Source organism: Cynocephalus volans, chromosome 4 (genome assembly GCF_027409185.1).
Source record: "Cynocephalus volans isolate mCynVol1 chromosome 4, mCynVol1.pri, whole genome shotgun sequence".
Taxonomy (NCBI): domain Eukaryota; kingdom Metazoa; phylum Chordata; class Mammalia; order Dermoptera; family Cynocephalidae; genus Cynocephalus; species Cynocephalus volans.
Window position 1 is genome coordinate 110,819,361 of NC_084463.1, and position 15,592 is coordinate 110,834,952.

General features: G+C 37.7%; 2 protein-coding genes across 11 annotated transcripts in view; one reads left to right on the forward strand and one right to left on the reverse strand.

Moving 5' to 3' along the window:
* The window catches only part of AMPD3 (adenosine monophosphate deaminase 3), a 44,001-nt gene extending 36,273 nt beyond the window's left edge, over positions 1 to 7,728 (forward strand). For 5 of the 10 annotated variants that reach the window (XM_063092695.1, XM_063092692.1, XM_063092689.1 and 2 more), the window contains exons 12-15: positions 943 to 1,063; positions 2,228 to 2,401; positions 4,006 to 4,116; positions 5,211 to 7,728. In XM_063092695.1, coding sequence (XP_062948765.1) covers positions 943 to 1,063; positions 2,228 to 2,401; positions 4,006 to 4,116; positions 5,211 to 5,387 — 583 coding nt within the window. In that variant the 3' untranslated portion in view covers positions 5,388 to 7,728. Of the gene's footprint in view, positions 1 to 942; positions 1,064 to 2,227; positions 2,403 to 4,005; positions 4,117 to 5,210 lie in introns of those variants that run through there. The other 5 variants (XM_063092696.1, XM_063092691.1, XR_010023341.1 and 2 more) reach the window with 5 other exon arrangements.
* Positions 7,729 to 8,448: 720 nt separating this feature from the next.
* The window catches only part of RNF141 (ring finger protein 141), a 31,873-nt gene continuing 24,729 nt past the window's right edge, over positions 8,449 to 15,592 (reverse strand). The window contains exon 6 of the mRNA XM_063092698.1: positions 8,449 to 11,499. Within this exon, the coding sequence (XP_062948768.1) occupies positions 11,349 to 11,499 (151 nt within the window). The 3' untranslated portion in view covers positions 8,449 to 11,348. The remainder of the gene's footprint in view (positions 11,500 to 15,592) is intronic.

The following is a 15,592-nucleotide window of genomic DNA, read 5'->3' on the forward strand; positions in this document are numbered from 1 at the left end:
TGTACACACATACTAACCAACACACACCTCCATGTGTATCTGAACAGCTCTGAGATGACAGAAACATAGGACATGCCAACACACACGCTTCTTCACTTACCACCATACCAACAACGTTCACATGTGCATATATGCTCTCTGCAGATGATGGCACCTGCGATGCGAAAGGCACTGTCCTGGGCACTGGACATATGATAGGGAACAAAACAGACTAACTCCATGCATGCCCTCATGGATGGTTGTCCATGCACCAGTACACACACACAAACACAAACACACACAGAGGCCCACCTGGGCAGGAGTTGGATGCCCAGGGCAGCAGGACACTGAGACGTTGCCCTCCTTACAAGTCTTGCATCCACCTGCCCCTGCTGGGCCCTGGGCCTCACTAACTCAGCCTAGGCCAGTGCTAGTTTGTATGTGTGGAGGTTTCGAATGGGGCTGTGATGGAAGACGATGGCCTGGTGGGCTGGAGGTAGTCCTGGGCTGAGCTTTTGGAGACGAGGGTTCTAGTTCTAGCTTTGCCACCGCTTAGTGGCTTTGAATATAGACTTTACTCTCTGGGCCTTGGTTTGCCCATTTTTATAACAAAGAGGTTAGACTGGATGGTTTCTCATGACCTTTCCTGCTCTGGATGTCTGTGGACATGGGAAGAACGGGTGGAGGAATGGATGGAGGAAAGGGCAGGTCCTCTTTCTACCACTGAGTCCTCTCTCTGCTCCCCCAGAGATGATGTCTCTTGGTTCTGAGAGGCTCTTGGGCCTGGGTCCCATTATAGGACCTACCCATCATAGGAGGAGTAGTTTCCAGGGTGCATTGGGCAGCACAGCTGCCATAGGTTACTATACCCCCTGGAGTAGGCCCTGAGCTAGGGGTGCACCAGGAAGAGCAAACCAGGGGTCCCGGGGTCCTTCCTGATTCAGGGCCTCCCTTCTCCTACAGGGAGCGAGGCCTGAGCACGTTCCTGTTCCGGCCTCACTGTGGGGAGGCTGGCTCCATCACCCACCTGGTGTCTGCTTTCCTAACTGCCGACAACATTTCCCATGGGCTGCTCCTCAAGAAGGTAACCAGGCCACTCAGGGGAGCCTGCCCTGCAGTGACTGTCCTGACCTGGGCTTCTCTTGCCTCCTGGGAGGCTCTGGCCCGAGATGCCAGAAGGCTGGGGCCTTTTTCTGGGCTGGGCTGTGGTTATCTTGGTCTCATTTTTACTTATGAAAGTTAATCAAACTCATCACAATTTATTTTCCAAAAAATGAAAAAATATAAAACCCCCCACCAACCCTTATTGCTATTACTTTAATAGAAAAAGCCATTATGAGCTTTTTAGTATTTACAATTTCTATCTTTTTTCCAGAGCATATTTTTAACATGCTTATTATAATGAACACAGAATTTTGGTTCCTGCCTTGTCCCTTAACATTGTGTAAAAAGCATTTCTTGGTGTTGCAACGTAATATCTATGCTCCTTATTTTAAAGGCTGTTGGACAAACAGTCTGCCACTTGGTCTGTGATTGACTCAACCAGTTTCCAGTTGTTGGACACAGGAGTCCATCCAACTTTTTTACACCAGTAAATAATGCTGCCATGAACTCTGTGCATAGTCTTCTTATTTGGATCACTTCCTTGGGAACAATGCTTGCTCAAAATGCTCCCCTGTTACGGTCCTGGCGAGGTCTAACACAGGTCACATTTCTGTGTGGGGCAGGTGCTACACCAGAAAACCATTCTAGCCTGGTCAGGTCTCCCCCTCCAGTCCCTCAGGGCTCATCTCCAGGAGCTGGAGCATTTATAGGCTCAATCTGAATGTTTTCAGTCAAAGTAACAAAAAAGCAATAAAAGCAGACATCTCCTGGACTTACTGACTGGGGTTGCTGCCTGGGGGAGGGGAGCTGAAGATACAGATTGGGGTCAGCTGCCCAGAGCTTTGCCCCCAGTCTGGAGCCAAGAGTAAGCACTTGCAATAGTGGGCAAGAAGGCAGTTGCCAGGCAGGGCTGGGCATATGATGTCGGGACAAGATGAACACATAGGTCGGGAAGGAGAGAGGGGTCTGGTTGTTCTGGCTTTGGGGAACTTGGGCTCGGTTGGGATCTTGCACGGACACTGTTCAGACCTGGTTTCCACTGATGAGTGTTTCTTCTGTCCCTTTCTTCCTCCCTCCCCCCTCCCCTTTCTCCCCCTCCGCTCTCTGGCACCTGTCACATATGAGTTTGGTGGTTCTTTTGCAGAGTCCGGTATTGCAGTATCTCTACTACCTTGCTCAGATCCCCATTGCCATGTCTCCTCTTAGCAACAACAGTCTGTTCCTTGAATATTCCAAGAACCCTCTGAGGGAATTCCTGCACAAGGGACTGCATGTTTCTCTCTCCACCGATGACCCCATGCAGTTCCACTACACAAAGGTGAGGACGTTGGGGGAAGGGCAGTGGTGCCCCAGCAGGCATCGGTCCTAGCCTGTCCTCCCATTGCAGGGACCTGAGCCCCTGGCTCAATACTGCTTTTGGGGAAGGGTTTGTGAAGACAGGAGGCAAGACACTAGTGAAGGACCAGTGTTCTTCCAGGAGCCCTCTCTATGGGGCTCTAGAGCTCTTGAAGGCACAATTGAGTATCTTTTGCTTTTCTCTATTTTCCCTTTTTGACATTTACTAGCTCTGAGACCCTGGTAAAGTTATTAGACCTCTCCGTATCATATTTCTCTTCATCTGTAAAATGGGAATAAAACCGTCTCTACTGCTACCTTACTGTGAGATTCATTAAGATGATGATCCAAAGGTCTAATACAGTGTCAGCATATGTATCCAAAATATTAGCTACCTTTTTTTATTAATGCTATTATTACACTTTGAATCTCGGGGAAAAGAGGAAGGGAAAGGTGATGTCATGTGCAGAACCAGCCACAAGTGTACCTAGCACATTTTGATGGTGTTGACAAGACCAGCCACCGATGAGCAAACACAGCAACACCAGTCTTCTAGGACAGAGGTTCTCCAACCTTTTGGTCTCGGGCTCCTTCATAGTCTTAAGAATTAAGGCACACGAAGAGCTGTTGTTTATGTGGGTAATATCTATATATTTACTGTGTTACAAACTAATGAGAAATTTAAAAATATTAACTCATTTAAAAATATCATTAGTAAATCTATTAAATGTTACATAAATAGAAGTTTTCCTGGAAAATAACTATTTCCCAAAACAAAACAAAAACGAGAAGTGGCATATTTTACCCTTTTCTAAATTTCTTTAATGTTTTACTTAATAGAATTCTCATATCTGCTTCTTCAATTGTTGTTTTCATCAAAGTGTGTGAAGAAAATATTGTCTCACAAAGACACACTAGAAAAGGGAAGACCTTTCAAAAGGTCTTGAGAATGTCCAGAAGTCCTTGGACGACACTTGGAGAACGACTGCTCTAGCATACAGAGGCAGAAGGGTGGGGGAGAGGTCCTGGAAGGGCTGGTGATGAATGGAAGACATCTCACCTCCTAGAGGATAAGTAGAACCATAGCTCAAACCCAGATCATTTTGGGATTACACTAGCTCACTGCTTATACTGTAATCATTTCTCATTCTTACTTAACGTTCCATCTCTGCTGTTAGTATTTTACTCATATTAACTTTTACTTTTGGACAATCTTAAGAAAATGGTGTGTGAAATAAAAAGCAAAGCTAGAGAGCAGGTACTAAAAAAGGCATGACTAGAGGGGTTGTCATGGGAGAGCGGAGCCTGGCATCTCTGATGACTGGCACAGGGCTGTGAACGTGACAGGCTCTTGGTGCTGGTCAGCAAATAAGTAAGCGTTCAGGTGTTCTTTTATATATTTCTGTTTGGTAACCTGTGATTATACACAAAAAAGATCTTAGGAGTTTGGAATTTAAGGCATGATGTTGTTTGATGATCCAGGTGCCAGTTAGTAAAGAAAAGTCAGGTCTGCAATGATGAAATATGTGAGGCACTGACATGGCTCTCCTCCCATCTAATCCATGTACTTTTGGGGGCGGGATCTAGGAAGCACTTATGGAAGAATATGCCATTGCAGCTCAAGTGTGGAAGCTGAGCACGTGTGACCTGTGCGAGATCGCCAGGAACAGCGTGCTGCAGAGCGGCCTCTCACATCAGGTACAGTGTGGGATGGTGCCGCCTCTGTCCCTCCTGTCCTTTCAATAAATGGGCAATGAATGCCTAGTGTGTGCCAGGTGCCTTCTTGGCATTGGAGATCTGTGACAAACAGAACAAGCAGGTTCTCTGGCACACTGACCCAGGCTCTGGGAGACAATCCTGCGCTAAATTTTCATGGCTGCTCCCTCACCTTTTTCAGACTTCAACTCAGTGTCACCTCCTTGGAGGCCTTCCCTGGCCACCCATCTAAAATAGCCACATGCTTGCTATCATTCTCTATCCCCTTAATGTTTTTCTTCATAACATTTATTACTACTGGTAGTGTAATATGTATGTAGTTTTGTGTTTTACTGTCCTTCCCTCTAGAATGTAGGCTGTTAGAGCAGACTTGTTCAGCATTATATCCCGAGGCCCTAGAATAGTCCCTGGCACATAGTAGGCACTCAGTATTTCTTGAATAGATGAATAGTATCTAGATTGAATTAAAAACTCTAGGGATGACATCAGGGCATCTGTTTTTTTTTTTTTTTTTAAAAAAAAAAAAAAGCTCCATAAGTGATTCTGATGTGGAACCGGTGCTGAGAACCATGTTCTGGATGGGATCTTAGGTCCCTGAGCACCTCCCCTGGGTGATGTCACTGGTACAGGGAGAGGCTGCATTTGGGGATGCTCTTGTTGGATGAAGATGCAGAAAAGAGTTAAAGACTCAAGACTGTGTGGGATTGTGCCTTGGATTGGTCCTGCCTAGAAACACCAGTCTGCAATTGCCAATTCTCGGGGGACTACGTAATTAGAGTCTTAAAGCCTTCACCTTGCCTTCTCCATCCCCAGCAGCTCTCGCAGTTGTATCTTTCCTCTCTAAGGAAAGCATAGTCAGGAATAAAGGAAATGACTGAGGTTGTCAGGGTGACATCCTCAAGAACACAGAGGCCAGGAGGAATTTTATGAGTGTCATAGGGAGATGTCCTGATTGAGGATCTGCTTTAGGGGGGGACTAGTCTGATTTGCTGGGGCAAATGTCAAAAGCTGCCCACATGGATATACAAAGAACATCTAAGGTGTATTGCTTCATTTGTATTTCTCTTGGTCCACAGGAAAAGCAAAAGTTTTTGGGACAAAATTATTATAAAGAAGGACATGAAGGAAATGATATTCGAAAGACAAATGTTGCTCAGATCCGGATGGCATTCCGATACGAGACCTTATGCAATGAGCTCAGCTTCCTGTCTGATGCCATGAAATCAGAAGAGATCACAGCCCTGATCAAATAAGTTCAGCACTTGACATGCATTTTAACTTTCTGGTTTAATTTCAAGTCTGCTGTGGCTAACAGTGACCAAACTAGGACTTTCCTCTGTGAAGAGGATCCTCTGAAGAAATTTCAAACTAGTGATTTTGGTTGCACTGTTCACTTTAAGATCTAACATGCCCACTTCTGTTAATATTTCTGCATAATAGATGGTGACTTCTCCTTGGGGACCTGGGAGCTAGGCACTTGTCTGTTCTTATTCCTAATTTTACAAATATTTCTCTTGAAACCCCCAGTACTTGAATTGTTGGGGCCAGGATCTTCCATGTTCAAATGCCAAGTGACATGAGGTCTGTGTGGTTTCTGCCACGCTCCTCTCTGTAGGCCCTGCAGGCTAACTGGTAGTTGTTCATTTCAGCCTCTGGCTGACTGGTTGCCTTAAAATCAGTTTTGAAGCTCCCTTTCATAAAGGGGCTACTTTGAGAAAATTAAAATTGAAAATCCTTTCTTGACAATTTACATTTTTTATGAAATTCTTGAACTGTTTTATTCAGCTTCCCTCCCTCTTTTCTAGTTGGGAAGTCAAATGTACTCATTAAACCGGTCACTCCTATTCTGAATCTTGGTTTCCTTCTCTAGAAAGTGAGGGTTTGGACTAGATGAGTGGTTTTCAAAGGGTGTTCTGTGAATCCTCCTTGTGGACCACTTCACAGTGGTGGAGGGAAGGGCGTGAGTGAGATTCTGGAGACTGTCAAAGTGACTCTCCTTTTGTAAATTTTACATTGGAGCTGCTACATATTTTCATTTGAAGTAAGGACTTTGAAAAGCACAGCACTAGATGATCTCTGTTGTTGGCTCTAATATTCTATAATTGTAGCCGAATTAACATTTTACCCAGGAAGAGTTAGGACCAGAGAAGTCAAATTTGCTTAAGGTCACACACCTAATAAATAATAGGACAAGAGCTAGTTTTCCTTATTCCTAACCCAGTCCTTTCACCACTATTCCAATAAGCCTCACAAATGTTAATTTTTTTTTTTTTAATCATCGTAACCAGGTGCATTATTTTTTTAAGACAAAATCTCTCCCTTATTAACATGAAGACTTCTTCAGAAGATATAGTGGTCCCAGGGGCCAGGTAGAAGTCATTTTTTAAGACCAATCTGAATTTAAGCTTTACCAGTGTAGTCTTCATCTGTGTTACTAGTGCCTGGTATGTAGTAGGTGCTCAGTAAATGCATACTGAACAATTAAGTGAATTTCTCTGTTGGCAACGTTTTAAGGATATGTGCTCCTAGTACTCAACAAGCTACTCAAGGACCTTCCTTATCTATATCTGTGGGCAAATTCAGACTACAGGACATCCTTCTGAATCAGTATAAAGTTAGAATTCTAGTTTTGCCTGTGAACATGTTTATTTGTCTTGTCCTGTGACTTTAGGATGATTGCCCCTCCACCGGTCAACTTAGCATACGGAACTGTAAATGAGTCTTTTACTAGGCAAATATATATGCTATCTCATAGCTAGTTATGAAATTGAATGAAAATTCATCGTTAACCTAAGGATTCATTATTTTTGAAACGACCCCATTTGTATACATTTGCTCTAATATAGCAAGTACTGTACAGTTTTTCATTGTTATTTTATCTATATCAAGTATTTTTAAAAAATTATTAAAGCCTGTTAGGACTGTGGCTCAATAATTTAAACCTATTTCAAGTTAATATTTAAAGCCAATGTTTCAGTTTTTTTACTTTAAGACTGGGCATAATGAAAAGCTATCAATATTATTAACTGCTAGTTTATCTTTTACTAAGACATGGATGACATTCACTAGGAAAACTCAAAATTTTCAAACTGAAGCTCACTAGGCCCAGAAGGCAAACCTCTGCTATCTTTTTCTCTAACTTCTGCCCTGCTTTAGTCCATGAGAAAAGCCACACGTTCGTTTCTTTTTCTCTGGATATTATGTTAGTCTGTTCAGCCAACACATGCTGGATTTTACCTGTCCTGCAAGCTTTTGACACCCTTTTCTATAGCACTTTGAACTTTGATTACATCCTTGTATTTAACTGGCCTTTTGGGGGATAAATCCCTACTTTCCTTTGTGTTCGTAATTGGAATAAAAGGCAGTTGTGTACTGGCCCAGGTTTTTAGAGGAATGGTTTTTGAGGCATGTTATCCGTTACCTATTCTAAAGGGCTCAAGTTCATTCTGTGTTACTTCAAATTGTACTGTTGAAATGATCGATGTCATTGCTCCCTGCCTTGTGAAAACATATCACAGCTCCTGGGTTGGTATCTATCAATGCCTGTTCCCAGGCCTTTGCTGCCTCTTGGATTAAAGCAGAGTTAAAAGCACATCCCTCTTGCTTTCTTTTACTTGTTTCCGAGTGCTGTGTTTGTGAAACAACATGCATCTTTTTCTGGATTTGTAGACACAACCAAAGGTGACATTTTGGTGATACACCTAAATATTCTACATCTGAACTATGACTGTTATAAAGAATGAGTGTAACAAACTCCAAAAAAAGGAACACTAATCAGATAAACATAGTTCCTTGGAAATTTTTGCACCCTTAAACTCTAAAGAATAAATCTTTTATTAAAAAGATAGATGACACAGTGTAATACTACAAACAGCTGCGAGATTATCAAAATATATCTCTGAGGAGGCTTTTATGTCATTTGATACCAAAATTTGTATATTTCTCCATAATATGATGATACTATGCATCAGTAAATTTAATTATAAACTGCCACTCCCTCTTATAAATGTCCTTCCTCTTCTTAGCACTAAGATGCTAGGATACCTATCTAATTACATTCTTATATCTTGGAAAAACTTTACAAGGTAAACATCAAACTACCACAGGGTGGAGTATTTCATCGATTATTTTTACTGTCCAATAGTGTAGAAAGACATAAAAACAAATGAAGGTCTGTTTATATTAATATTGTCATTGTTTTGCCCATCATAAATGTGGGTGATTAGCTGATCTTGCTTATCTCCAAGTAGTTTTCTTATTCCTACAAAAAGTAAGCTTGATTAAGATATAAAAAAGAAAAGTTAAAAATACAAATTCTTCCGACTGCTTTTTAATGAATCCAACTTCCTAATGTTAAAAATCACTGAACCAAAAGATATTTTCAAGCAGACATATTACACAGACATATATTGGATGTAAGAAAGTTGAGTCCAATTTGAAATAAATTTTAAAACATAGTGCACAAACATCACAACCCCTAGAGCACAATATAAAATACTTCTATAAAGAATATAAATATTTAGTGTATAAGAATGTGAAATTACATGATAAGAAAAAAACTCATTAGCTAAAATTTACTTGCTAAAGATTATTTATTGCACAATTTATCAGTTTGTCCTAAGAATAAAGCAGATACTATTACTCTCAACCTTTAAATTCAGTACACAGTCAAATTCATTTTCTCAAACTAAAGTTCTACAGCATTACGAGTAAACTCTTGGTTATTGAGTTAGGATTGGGAAAACTTTATAACTTATAAAAAAAATTCCTTTAAAATTCATGAAACCATTTCACAATCCTAGAAGGCACACATATTTTCTATCATAGTGCATTTAAGTACTTCATATTCAAAAAAGACAAAGCTGTACAGAATACAATAAGTGTACATTGCATCCATTAAACAAATTTACAAGTTTTACAATTAGTTATTACAGTAGAACTTACCTAATATTTACATCTAAAGAATTATCATCCAGTTTAATGCAGTGGGCAAAGAACTGTGCTCATTTATTTGATAAGGCTAATAAAAACATTTTATATTTCACAGTAGATCAGTTAGTGTCTTGGAGCTTATTCTGTAAAAATAAAAAGGTTTGGGCAATATCAAGTCACTGGGCTCACTGTTAAATAATTCCTTGAAAGGTGAAGGATTCTGGGGGGTAAAATCATTGGCTCTACCTGGAAAGATCCAAAAATCTGTAAAGCAACTCTGTTCATTTTCAAAACGTTTTCAAATTAGGCAATTTGAATTAAACTCATCAAGTCTAATCCAAAAGGACAACTTAAAATATTAGAGGTGGAAAAGATCTCAGAGGATCATCTATCCTAAGGTTTTCAAAAAATGTTCAATGGAATACTAAGAGTCTATGGAAGAGATTCAGGGTCCTGCAAGTTTGACTTGAATTTAATTAAAAAAAATTTTTTTTGAAAAAATTAAAAAAACAACTCCCATCATACAAATTTGTTACTTGCCAAATTCTAATATATTGGATATCACCAATGCATTAATATATATTTTTACTGGTTGACAATATTTAATTATAGTATATAATAAAGTTTATATAAGGAAATACATATTAATAAAATATGACTTATATGGTGGGGCAGTGTGTGTGTGCATGCACACATGTGTGTAAAGGTTCTGTGTAAGATTTTACTTGGAAAAAAAAAGGTTCCACTTTTGAAACAGTGTGAAAACCACAGATAAAGTCTCACAACCATCAAGTACATTGCCAGGTTGATATGACAGAGCCCCAGTACTCTGCTTGTGCAAACATCTGTAGTGAGTATTTTAGCTATTTGTTACTTTGTTATCCCCATCATGAATGTTGATCTTCGGTTTTTTGGGGGGAAAAATAAAGCTGTCTTCCATCAGATATTTTTCCTTCATATGGATTTTATTATATTTGCATGCCTATTAAAACCCTAATATCCAAAAATTCTGTCATTAATAAGTGGCAACTTAAATTGTATACTAATTTACCAATAATAGGTCAGAAAAGTTACATGGAATGTAAACATACTTTTTAAAGGAGACTTCAGGCCCTAGTTTTATTACATTGCTGAAATGTTAATGTTAAAAATTTTACTTCATAAGCAAAATTTTAAAAAATGGTTGAGGTGCTACTGAAGATCATAATTTCATTATTACTATTTTCTTTGAGGGTATTTCAAAGGAAGTACAATGAAATAGTAAGAAAACCAAGTTATCTTGTAATTTTCAGAGGTTATTTATGTACATAGGGTGAAAAACCTCTCCCTATTTTGTTCTCTCTTAGAATCTAAGAAATTTGAGGACTTTGAAACCTCTGAAAGATGCCTTCAAGTAAAGAAATTAAACATCATAAACCAATACTGAACGACTTATCATAATTTGGAAATATAAAATTTAGTATTTGTGATGTAGAAAAATTTCCTTCTGAAACACCAAGATGTGTAAGCATTATCAAAAGCCATTTAGAACAGTTATCCATATGGATGTTTGTGTTTTCCAGAACAGCCAAGAATATTCCCTGGTAGAAATCCACTTGCAAGGCAAAGTCACACCCAACTTTATAGGCCTCACCCAAATTATACAGCTTGGCCAAAAAAAAGAAAAAAAAACCAACAAAACTTTAAAGTAAAAAACATGTAGTTGTAAAACACTTTGCTAAAGTGATGAAATAATTATGGATCACTTCAAGTAAAAATTATTAAAGGAGCAATAATTAATCACAAGGGGGCATACATACTCCTTAGGTTCCAGTAGAAAGACTAGTTTTAAGTAGTAACATGCACTTTGATGTATTCTACATTTTTAGTCACTTAAAATTTTCTCTCTCAGATGGCTATAACTTTTTAACATTCAAGGTTTATTTTAAACCTAACTAAAAAAATTCCAGAATTCTCCTGCCCTGCAAAAGAATAGTGTTTCACAAGTCTCTGGAAATGCTGCCATTACCTTAGCAAAGGATTCAAGAGCAATTAGTTCTAATACACATTAGAACAGATAAGTAATAGGAAAACGTGATCTAAAACAGTAGCAAATTTTAGTATATCATAAACGGAAGACATGGAACGTTTATTTTCAAAATGGGTAAGTTGTCAGAAAAGCAAAAATAAGAGGATGGGGAAAATTGATTTTTCTGTGTCTGTGCCACCATACCCCTTCATTCTTCCCCTATGACCAAAGTATTTGTAGCCCCTAATAGCCACAGAAAACCTTCACCCCAAAGTCATGGCCTATGGGGCTGGCCTGCTTCATCAGCCATGTTAAGAATATAGTTAGCCATATCATCTTCAGTGGGTGCATCTGATACCACCCAAGATTCATTTGCTCCAGTCATCTGTAGGCGACAAATAGGGCAATTCCTGTGTTGATCACTCCTATTTGAGAAGTCAAAACAAGAATAGTTTGTTTTCTTTTTTAAAAACAGGGATTTGTTTGAAAGTAATACATGTACACGGCTTTAAAAAAAGTAAACAGCATAAAAGTATACAGTGAAAAATAAATCTCACCCTCCCATCCCAATCATCAATTCTCTTTCCCTGGGGCAACCAGTTACCAGTTTCCTATACATTCCTCTAGAGATAGACTAAGTATGATCAAACTTGTATGTATACATCACTACTCTTTTTATTTGTCAATATATCTTGTAGACCATTATGTATCAGCATATGTTTGAGCTGTGTATCCTTTTAAAACACACTGTATGGATATGCTATGATTTATTTAGCTAGTATCCCATAGAAGGACATTTAGGTTTTTTCCTGTCTTTCATTGCTAAAATCAATGCTGCAACTCATATGCCTTTACCCAAACAGGTAAAGTTTTCTTTTACAATCAAAATTCCTTCTGAGTCCTTAGAAAAAAATCCCTCTCACCAATGCAAGATTTGATCAAAGTGTAAAGTATAAATGTTTATTTGTGATTATCCAAATTGAAGCCATTACTCTAGGAATAACTTCTTGGCAGTGGCAGAAGAAAATGACAACAGAAAAGGGTAATATTTGTTATTTTTCTAAGTAATATCTCCATGACTCTTAACAATACAACTTGCTTAAAAATCTGATAAAAGTTCCTATGGTTCACAAGCAACAGGAAGATTTCTTTAAGAAACTGTATAAAATGGAGCATGTAAGGTTTAAAATAAAAGATGAAATTTACATGCAAAATAATTTACCTGATAGGGAAAGAACTCATATATGATCAATTAAATAAGATTATGTTTTCCAAAGGAATTTTTTTTCTCATCAAATGTTATTTTCAAAATTTCAAAAATACTATATTTGAGCCAGAAACATATTATTCAGGGAAAAATATTTTCTTTTCATCTCTCAGTAAAATATGGGATCAAAGTAATCAAATTATATCAACTGCTCTTTGGCTTTTGTGCAAAAATTCAAAAGTTTGTTCAAAAACTAAATGTGAAAGCTAGAGCTAGCATTATTATTCAGGTTGATTTCTGGTTCCCCAGAGATATTTTACAAGGTAATTATGTGTGCTTTTCTGTGCATAAAACGTCACAATTTAAAAATAGTCAACTTCAGCTTCCGGCCAACAGAGAACAGATTTATCTTCCCACTTAAAACAACTAAAACACAGAACAAATATATAAAGCGATAATTTCATATAATGTTTCATATAAAGCACTGGACATCAGGCAACAAAGGACAGTGATCCCTGAGACATGGGAAGCAAAGAAGATGAGCTCTGTAATTATCCCATCTTACTGCCTTGAGAGTTTCCAGGCCCCAAAGCAAAAAGAGGGAACTTAGATGGAGCCTGGCAGATCCCCTGAATTTGAAGAGATAGAAATGAGAATCTCAGGAGACCAAGGCAGCTAGAGTTCACAGGGCAGGGTACTGAAGACCTGCACAGAGGGAGAATTCCAGAGATCTACAGAAGGTCCCCTCCAGTATATTCAGCAGAGTACTGATCAGTGTGTGCATGTAAGGAAACTACACAAGGCTGAGGAATCACCCAAAAGGATTTGAGGGAACAGTATGTAAAGCTCACACAGGGCCTGGGATACTGCCTGTTCCTACCAGCCAGACTAGAAAACCTCATAATCCTTGGGGCATTGCCTCATTACTGGGGCATAATTAGCTCTAAACTAAATACTGCTTTGGTCCTGCATAACAAATCTTTTGTAAAAGCAAGACCCAAAAGGATCAAACTGTATTCAAGCAACTTAACTATACTCCAGAACAAAGCTCAAGAATATTTATAGTAATACAAAAATAATCCAATAATACCTAATATCTAATAATAAGGTTGCAGGATACAAGAGTGATAGACAAAAATCTATTGTATAAGTATTTCTATATACTAGCAACAAATAATCAGAAATTAAAATGATTACAAATATCTTTTAAAATAGCACAAAAAATATGAAATACTTAGGGATAAATTTGTCAAAGATATGCATCACTGAAAACTACAAAAACTGCTGAGAGAAAAAAAAAAGAAGAGATAAATGTTCAGGTGAGGGATACACTATCTACTAAGAGAATCATTGTACAATATAGGCATGTATTGAAACAATACCCTGTACCCACAAATATGTACACTTAAAATATTTTATAATTAATTTAGAAAACAACAACCAAAAAAACCCAAAAAACGTCTGAGAGAAGTTAAAGAAGACTTAAATAAATGGAGAAATATACTGTGTATGTGGATTGGAAGACTCAATGTTGTCAAGGAGTCAACTCTCCCCAAATTGGTATATTTATTCAACACAATGCCAATCAAAATCTTTGCAGGCCTTTTTCAGAAATTGATAAGCTGATTCTAAAATTCATACTGGAATACAAAAACAAAAAACCTAAAATAGCCAAACAACTTTGAAAAAGAACAAAGTGGGAAAACTAACATTCCCTTTAAGACTTATTATAAAGCTATACTAATCAAGGTAGTGTGGTATTGGTGTGAAACAGACAAACAGATCAGTGGAACACAGAGTCCAGAAACAGACATACATTTAAGCAACTCATTTTCAACAAAGGTGCAGAGGTAATTTAATTAAGAAAAGATGGCCTTTCAACAAATTGTGCTGGAGCAATTAGATTAGCCACATGCCAAAAAAAAAAAAAAAAAGGAAAATCTGATCCATACCTCACTCCATCTAAAAAAAATCAACTCAAAATATATCATAGATCTAAATGTAAACCCTAAAACCATAAAACTTCTGGAAGACAGGAAAAAAACCTTTCTGACATTAGATTAGGAAATGATTTCTTAGATATAACATTAAAATCACTATCCATACATAATACATTAACAAATTAAACCTCATCAAAATTAAAAACTTCCACTCTTTGAAAGACATTCTTAAGCAAATGAAAAGACAAGCCACACAGTGGGAGAAAATATTTGCAAATCATATATCTGATAAAGGACATGTATCTAGAACACATAAAGAACTTCCAACACTCACTAATATGGAAACAACCCAGTAAAGAAACAGGAAAAAATATGAATGAACACTTCGCCAAAGAAGACATCCAGATGGTAAATTAGCATGTGAAAAGATGCTCAACATCTTCAGTCAGTAGGGAAAAACAAATTAAAAGCACAATGAGATATCACTACACACCTATTAGAATGGCTAAAATTAAAAACACAAACCATAACAAGTATTGTCACAGATGTGGAACAACTGGAACTCTCATACACTTCTAGTGGGAGTATAAAATGGTATGACTGCTTTGAAAAATACTCGGCAGTTTTTAAGAGAGTTAAACATAGATCATACCATATGATCTATACGTTTCAATGAAAAATGTTCATAAAAAGACTTGTCCATGAATGCATATAGTAGCTTTATTTGTAATAGCCAAAAACTGGAAACAACCTGATGTCCATCAACATTACGGTAAATGGATAAACAAGCTGTGGTATCCACACAATAGATACTACTCAGTAATAAAAAGGAATGAACTATTGATACATGCTACAATATGGATAAATCTCAAGATAATTATACTGAATGAAAGAAGACAGACAAAATGAAGAGTACATACAGTTTGATTCCATTTATAAAAATTATAGAAAATCCAAATTATTTTGTAGTGACTAAAAGCAGATTAGCCATTGTCTGGGGACTAGGGGAATGGAGTGGAAGGATGCTTTACAATGGGGTAGAAAGTAACTTTTGGGGTGATGGATTTATTCATTATCTTGACTGTGATGATGGTTTTTATGGGTATTTACATATGTCAAAACACATTAAACAATAATATAAATACATGTAGTTTATTGTATGTCTTTTATAAATTCTCTAAATGCTCAATTCTTATTTTGTAAAATAATGAGCTTGACTACCTGATCTCTAAATTTCCCTCCAGGTCCGATATTCAAGGATTTACTCCCTCTAAACAAATATAGGGAATAAATGTAGAAATGAGGAGAAAAAAGGAAGAAAAAGTGAAGTGTTTGGTTATATACTCAAGTCAGGTACAAATCTTACAGCAA